Source organism: Mesocricetus auratus, unplaced genomic scaffold, assembly GCF_017639785.1.
Source record: "Mesocricetus auratus isolate SY011 unplaced genomic scaffold, BCM_Maur_2.0 Super-Scaffold_100006, whole genome shotgun sequence".
Taxonomy (NCBI): domain Eukaryota; kingdom Metazoa; phylum Chordata; class Mammalia; order Rodentia; family Cricetidae; genus Mesocricetus; species Mesocricetus auratus.
The window spans coordinates 18599554-18607596 of record NW_024429190.1 but is presented as its reverse complement, the minus strand read 5'-3'; the positions used below and the strand labels follow the sequence as shown (position 1 = coordinate 18607596).

Here is an 8043-nt window from a genome sequence, read left to right as displayed (position 1 = left end):
CTGCCTTTGCGTCACTTCCGGGGCGGGACCGCGTGAGGGGCGGGGCGGTGTCCGCGCAGGCTCGTGGGGCTGCAGCCGCCGAGCCGAGCGCTTGACTATATATGGTCAAAGCTGGGGGCGAGCCGCGCCGGGGCCGCGCTTCCGGGTTGGGTCGTCCGCAGCGGCAGCGCGCAGGGCAGGCACGAGCGGGCCTCGGAGCCGGGCTTCGGACCGCCCCCTCCGCGCCCGGCACGCCCGGCGCCGCCTTCCGCTCAGTCCCCGGGCTCGGCCGCTGCGAGGACCCATTCGAGCGCGGCGCCGTAACAAGTGGGCGAGGATGCCGTACGAGATCAGTGAGTGCGTGGGCCTCGTAGCGCGGCCGCCGGCTTCTGGGGTCGGTGTAGGCAGTAGGGCGCGGCTGGGGTCGTGCACGGTCGCGGGGTGCGGGCCGGGAACCCCGGAGTGGGTACTGTGGGCTAGACGGGCCGAACTGCGCGACCCCGGGGCCTGGCCGCCACCGCCGACCAGGAAGTCCGCCGGCCGCGCCCGCAGGCGGCAACAGGTGACCGGCCTGGGATCCCCGGTGCTGACCGCCTGTGACTTCCCGTGTCCGGACTGTCCGGGACCGCCCCTCATGCACCGTTCCGCGTTTGTGTCTTCCCAGAGAAGGTGTTCGCTAGCCTCCCCCAAGTGGAGCGGGGCGTCTCCAAGATCCTCGGCGGAGACCCCAAGGGCGATCATTTCCTCTACACCAATGGCAAGTGCGTCATCCTGAGGAATATCGATGTGAGTACCCCATGCCCCCGCGTGGCCTGTTTTCGTCCCTGCCATGCGAGCTACCTCTGAGTCGGGAATTCTTGCCCTTCCGCCCCCTCATCTCCCAGCGGGTTGGCCTGGGGAGAAGGGTAGCCACGCCCCTTCTGCCCAGGAGCCACACCTTGGAAGGCTCAGATGACCGGACTGGACTGGACTGTTTCCTTCACCCCTTACCCCCATTGACTGGGAAACTGAGGCTTGGTTTGGTTCTTAGAGCCAAGGGCTTTGAGTCTGCTGTTACTGCTGCTTGATCATGGTCGGTTGGTGACTGGTTCTCCCTGAGCCCAGTTTCCGCATTGGGAAAATGGAGATAGTGAGAGGATCCTCTACTTCCCCTGGCTGCCTGGACCGGCTGAATGAGCTGGTCAGCTGTCCTTGTGCCGACTGTGCTTGGCACAAATGGAGCGCTTGGTAAATGGCCCTTCTGCTTAATCATCCTAATACCCCCAGCTTCCTGGTGTGCCAGAGTCCAGAAAACACACCCAGTCATCTGAACTCCCAACTGCTTTGGATTTGAGTCTCAGAAGAACAGGAACTCGTGTATTCAGCTGGGTGGTTCTCTGCAGATAACCTGCTGTTCCCAGGCCAGCCTTTTGGGAGGCCCTTGCAAATTAATGTTTTCCCTCTGATTGTTGAAATGAGTCGGTCTGCCTCCATCTCCAGGATGGTGGCTCAAATCTTGTCCCTCCCCTCCTCGGCCCTAAGGAATGGTATGGGGTGGAAACTGGAGGTGGCAGCCAGGAGTTAGGGGCACTTTACTACACCCTGCGTGGTGAATGACTGGTAAAGAGGTGGAGATGTTGGTTGCCTGCTCCACCAAGGCTGTCACCTTCAGCTCCTGCATGCATGCCGGGAGCATCATTGGACAGGTGAGGTGACTCACAGAGCCTCCCAGCTGGCTGAGGGCAGACCCTAGCTTTCTTTGTAAAGAGAGACTGCATTCTGGACTGTGGTGGCTGCAGGCTGTGACTGTATCTTTGTTAGTCTGATGGAGTCAGCCAGTCATCAACTCTTCAGTAGTTTCTGACTTCTGAAGGATGGTTGGGTACCTCAAGTGAGGTGGGAGTTTGGGTATGAGCCTGTCTTGCTAGTTGAATGGATTCCTAGAGAGCTGATCCTGCCTCCTTAGAACTGGGGAAGCCTCCTCAAGGGCTTAACACTGCACTGAGGTTATAAGGTTTTGGGAAAGTAAAGGGAAAATGGAGATGGCCACATGGGATCTGTGGATTGGCAGAGATGTCTAAAGCATCTTCACATACCCTGAGCTTTGGGGAATTCAGTTTTGCCTTCTACACAGCCTCCCTTCCCTCCATCTATTCATGTCCAGTTGGGAGAACTGGTGTAGGTCAGCTTGTCCCTTGAATCCACTGGCCTGGTACTGTCAGAGGAACAGTGCACAGGGAGGCTGAAAGGGGTGAACTCACCTCCAGTGACATGTAACCCTTCCAGTTCTTTCCCTCCAGGCTTCACTTTTCTCTCCTGGAGGTGCAGCCACTTCTGTTCCCACCCAGGTAATTTCCTGGCACGTCAGGACAACTGGTGTAGGGTACTGTTACTGCATCCTTTTGTTGCGCTGGATGTCATCCGGTATGTATTAATTTTCTGTTGGGCTACTGGTCCTCAGAGATGGGTTAGCTTTTTATTAGGGCAGTGTTGCTAGAGAAAATGAGGTGTGGATTTTCAGGAACATTCAGAATTCAGGAAGGAAGGTGATCTGGTAGGAATTCAAGTTCAGGAGGGCTGGAAAGCTAGGACTACATCATGGGAGGTCTGAATGCTTTGTAGACTTCTCACACCTATGTGTCCCTGAACCCATTTGGGGTCCTTGGATGCCTCTTCCTCCAAATTCAGCCCTATCGTTTGGTATTAAAGAGCCAAGACTACTCTGAGGTCCATAGCTACCGTGTCACATTTCATTAGAATCCTGCAGAATCTGCAGACTTGCCTTGTTTTGCTTCCTACTGTATCCAGGCGCCATGCCTGCTGCCCTGAGGTGTTCTTACTGTGCCCACTGGAGCAGCTCTGATAGTCTCCGCATGCCTCACACTCAGCATTGTGACAGTGCTCTTCCTCTGATCTTCCCTTCTCTGTCAACTCCAGATACTTGCCCTCTCACACCTCCACATCCTTCACCTCTCCTAGGACCTACTGGTGGTGTGGCCTTTGCCTGGATAGGAATTCTCCAGTGTCCACAAGGCCTGTTGTCTCTTATACTTGTGTTTAGAAATTACCTCACTAGAGGGCCTTTATCCTAAATAGCATTTCTGCCTCTGGCCTTCTCTTGCTTTCTGCTGGCAGTAAATGTGAACCAAGCCATTGCTGTTTCTGTTGCTGTTCTTAACTGTTCAGAGATGTTCTCCCTTGCCTGCAACTCCAGGAAAACAGGGCTTTTCCTGTGTCATTCACCACATATCCTCACGTTGGAACGCCTGCCACACAGTACCCCACTGAGTTCACCGCACCTTATTTCTTTTCCTGTTAGAGGGTTTCACTATATAGCCAAGGCTGCATAAAATTCAAAGTCCCCCTGTTTTCTGCCTCCCTGGTGCAGAGATAGAATGCATGGCACCACTGCATCCTAAATGTTCTGGTTCTCACCTTTGAACTTGAGTTTTCTTGCCCCCCTCCTACTGGGCTGTCAGTCTCTGACTGAAAATGCTCTGTGAACCTGGCTTTTGAATTAGCTGGTAGGAAAGGTGCTCCCTGTTTCTTTTCCTGTGTCCTGTTGCCATACTTGAAGAGGAAATTCTCAAGAGTTAAAGCATGTGGTGATAGAGGCCATCTGGAAACTGGCATTTGAAAACTTTAGTTGTGTACCTTGACACATGTGACCCCCCCCAAAAGAGGGGGAGAGCAATGTAGGGAGAACTTAAAGAAGGTATTTGGTTCCTGGGTTGTAGAGCTAATAATATCTGGGAAACTTGGCCCTATAAAATCAGGTCTCAGGGAGTGGCACACAGCAATTGTACTAAATCACTGGCTTGTCTCTTTGGGTCCCTTGGAGGAGGTTGAACCCCCAAAATTTTTCATTTGGCACCATCTGTTACCAGCCTGTGCACAAAGGCCTGTGTGGGCTCTTGCAGGTGGAGATGGGAGAAACAGGACTTGAGGACTGACAGTTCCTCTGTCCAGGTGCATACCTGATGAGTCACTGCTGCATTTCCAGGATGGCTGTCAGCCTAAGGGATACAGGTGTAAGGGTCTGCTCATGGAGCACATTGCTTAGCAAATTGAGGTCCTCATACCAAGTTGCGTGTTTGATGACCACTTAGACAGAAACGAGCACACAGTAGAAGCTTGGCATCCAGAGCCAGGAGCTCCATTCCCTTCACCCAAGACCACCTACCTGGTGGGTGAGGGCTAGACAAGGTGCTTCAACACAAGGCAGTCAGAGTCTATGGGTTCTGGTAGGATCTGTGGATAACCAGTTGGATAACGCTAGAGTAGTGACTGCAACAACATGGATGAGAGAGAAGACCGGGCTAAGAAAACACAAGACAGCAGCTAGAGGCTGTGTGTGTGGTTCAGGCTACCAGTCAGTAGCCCAGCATTATTTTGTTCTGCTTAAAGTGTGTGATCGACAGTGTAGGTGGTTGGTGGGGTGTACCAAAAAGGATGGGGGATTGAGGATTAGGAAGGCGGCACAGTCTAGATGGAAGAGAGGGGAGTAAGCAGTGATTTGTGGAGCTAGATGAGGGATGCAGCAGACAAAGGACCTTCTGTCATGGTGAGCTAAGAGTTGTGATATGGAGCAGGGAAGATATCTGATGTGCTGTTGGTGTCTGCCTGATCAGGTTAACCAGTATGCCATGAGTTACTGGGGGCATGACTGGTCAGCTTGTGAACCACAACTTATGCTTACTACCCAAGGCTGGCACTGTACCAAGTCAGTTGGGCTCCTCCAATTAATTCTCTTTCAGCATGGTATAGCATGCTGGGTCTCAGCTTGGCCTAGCATAAGTTCTGCTCTCGGTGTATGAAGGTGTGTGTGCTGCTTTGGAGCTGGGTTACTGCAGTAATACAGGTTTGGCCCTGTGTCACTAGTGAAACGGAAGGGCCCTATACAATTTGTTTAGCACAGGCCTGCCCTTAGCAGAATCTGCTCCCAGTCCCTGCCACCTCTAGCCTGGGAGTACTTGGAACACAGTGCCCTTCCTGGAAGTGTGCCTCCACCCCATCCAGGTGAATGGTGGGGGCTGCCCAGTGCTCTTCACGATGTGCTCTGGGAGGCTGTTGGCAATTAAAGAAGCACATACATGGAGGCCCCTTTTGTGATACTGACTGACATGGCTTAAAGGTGTAGTTTGCATGTTCCCCCGGGTCCTCTGCGGGCTACCCTGGTTGATTTAGGTGTCCTCTAGTCTGATCCTAACCACAGCTCTTCCTCACCCTGGAGGGAGAGCACTGTGGAAGCTGCAGGGGCTATGCTAATTGCTGCTGCCCTCCCAGGCAAGATGTAACACTTAGGCCTGTGGTTCCAGGCACAGGATGGGCCAGCTGATGTCTAGGGACATGGCTTGATGGATGGTAGAGGGATTGGTTAAATAGTTATTGCTAACACCAGGAGCGACAGGAATTACTGGGTTGAAATTTGGTGGGTAAAGATGAGTGTATTCCAGGGCTGGTTGGGAGCACTGGGCAGCCCTGGTGGAGAACCAGGCTTGGTAGGCCCCATGGGTCTCCATGCAGTAAGGTGGCAATGTCTGCTTCCTCTCAGCAATCCTGTAGCCTCTGACCTGTTGGCTGGAACTTGGTCCCATGCCCCTTGCAGCAGTGTTAGAAGGAAGTCTAGACTGAGGAACATGCGGAAGCTGTTTTGAGTGGTGACCCCAGCCCCCAACTAGAGCAGTGGCGTCCTGCAAACAGTGGTAACCATCCCCCATGTTCCCCACGTTCCTGAAATTGGTTCCTCAGATAGGCTGCTCACCGTAGAGAAGAAGCTGGGGAGAGGGTGCTTGTGGAATAGGAGTGAGGGTGTGTGTGATCACTCTGAGTATCTTGTGCACTGAACTGAGCCTCCTGCAGTGAGACACACAGTTGCCTGGGACAGGGAAGCCACCCCATCTTCCTGGTACTAGTAGCTGCTCCTGCTGTGAGCCTAGGAGGGTGAGGGAGGAGGCTGCTGACTCAGATGCAAGTCATTATCTGTAATTTGGAGTCTTTTGACCCAGTTGTACTCAGAATACAAACGAGAGTGAGTGAGTGAGAGAGAGTGAATGATTCATCCATCTTAGGCGGGATTTGGTGCCCTTTGGGGCTTTACAAGCCCTCTGCAGGCACCCTGACCATTTAGGGTCAGGAATGTTAGGAGCAGAGTGTGGTCCCTTGGCCTCTGCTGCCTCTTTCTTCATTTTGGGATACCCTTTTCTACTGACTTGCTGCCTTCCCTTGGAAGGCAATGCAACCTAGGAGATCATCCAGTCCTGTAGCCAGAGCAGGGTTAACAGCCCTCAGGAGGCTCTGTCAGCTGTAGGTGAGGATGGGTGTGTCAGAGCCAGCTCTAGATATATCAGGTGCTGTGAAACTTGAGTGGATTTGAGCATGAAGGGGGTTGCCTCAGTGAGGTACTCTGTGCAGGTGCTTGCTTGACCTGACCAGTCCTATAACCATCGGCAACATTCTAGGAAGTCCCTGCTCCTACCAGGCATGCTGTCAACAGCAGTTCCTGATCCAGATTTTGATGGGGTCTACCATTCTAGAACTCACTCCTGCGTTTTTATGACTGATGCTTTGGAGGTACAGCTGGGTAGGTGTTAGTAATTTGGTTCATTTTATGGTTGAGCAGTGTTGTATTGAGAGTGGATGGATATACCACACCTAGTTTTCTTATTCATCTGCTGATGGCCATTGGAGTTGTCCCCAATTTGAGGGCCCCTTGATGAGGCTTACTCGGTGGCCTTTTGTGGACACCGGGTTTCATTTCTCTGAAGTACTCCCAAGAGTGGCATTTTTCCTGAATGTATATTTAGCTTTCTTTCCTTTTTCAATTTATTTTTGATATTGGTGGGCATGTATGGAGGCCAAAGGACAGCTCTTCCAAGTCAGTTCTCCCCTTCCATCTTTTTGTGGGTTCCAGGAATTGAACTCAGGTTGCTTACTCCACCAAGCCATCTTGCCATCCTATATGCATTTAACTTTATAAGTAGCTACCTGGGTATCTCCAACTGTGTCACTAAGTTTCCACCAGCACTGTGTGATCAGTCCAGTGCACCTTCCCTCCATCCTCATTAGCAGCTGGTGTCTTTGGTCTCATTGGTTCTTATAGGTATGATAGTTTTGATTTTCATTTCCCAAAAGATGAATGCTATTGGATGCTTGCTTATATGCTGATTTAATATTCATTGTTCTCTGGGTTCTCTGTCTTTTATTAGCGTACGTTTATTCTATGGGCTAAGTTTTAGGTGAAAGAGAAAGACTGTCATTGTTTTTCCCTCACCACACACCATGTATTTAGCACATTATTTGCTAAGTGCTGTGATGGCTCATGGGATATCATTTGGAGCAAGTCACAAATGATGGAGGAGAAGGGCAGGTATGCTATGTGGAGGGGTGGGGTTCCAGCTTTCCTTACAGCCCCCTCAGAGCTGTGGTAATTGCTACACTACAGTAATCACCGCACAAGAGTGTGAAGCAGTTTGGCAAGTTTTGTAGAGGATGTAGAGGAGATGTCGCTTAAGATGAGTGAGTGGTGGTCTCGGGCAGGCAGCCAGGCGTGTGTATTGGGCCAGGGACCAACATGCACCGAAAAGTAAGATCACTCAGAAATCCCAGAAGGTGACTGCATTGACTGGCTGGAGGTGGATGGTCTCAGTCTGTAGAGTGAGGGCTGTATGGGATCCCTTGACTAAGAATAAGCAAGCCTCTAGGGCTGGGAAGACAGGCAGGGGCTTCAGGAAAAGTCATGGTACCACCTGAACCTTCCCCTGTGGTTTCAGCCTTGAATGTGGGAAGCTGCCTCCTTTCCCAGAGAGTGCTGGTCAGGAGAAAGCCAATAGCAGGAATCAGGATAGACAGCCTCATCTTTATTCCCTCCAGAAAGCAAGCTTAACTGTGAAGAGGCTGTGAAGGCTCTATGGCCATGCTGGGGGACTGCCTGGATGTACATACTTGTGAGAGAGGGATTGGGAATGAATGAACAGGCATGTGCTTTATGAACTACACATCCAAAACATTGCTGAGGAACGCAGAGGCTTCTAGCCCCAGCTTCTACATTCTTTCCTTCAAGTCCAGCCATTTCAGATGTGTGCT

At 51.9% G+C, this 8043-nt stretch overlaps 1 protein-coding gene across 1 annotated transcript in view; it reads left to right on the top strand.

Moving 5' to 3' along the window:
• The first annotated feature begins 163 nt into the window (after positions 1 to 163).
• Wdr1 (WD repeat domain 1) overlaps positions 164 to 8043 on the top strand; it is a 31999-nt gene continuing 24119 nt past the window's right edge. The window contains exons 1-2 of the mRNA XM_005068821.4: positions 164 to 332; positions 644 to 765. Of these exons, the coding sequence (XP_005068878.1) occupies positions 317 to 332; positions 644 to 765 (138 nt within the window). The 5' untranslated portion in view covers positions 164 to 316. The remainder of the gene's footprint in view (positions 333 to 643; positions 766 to 8043) is intronic.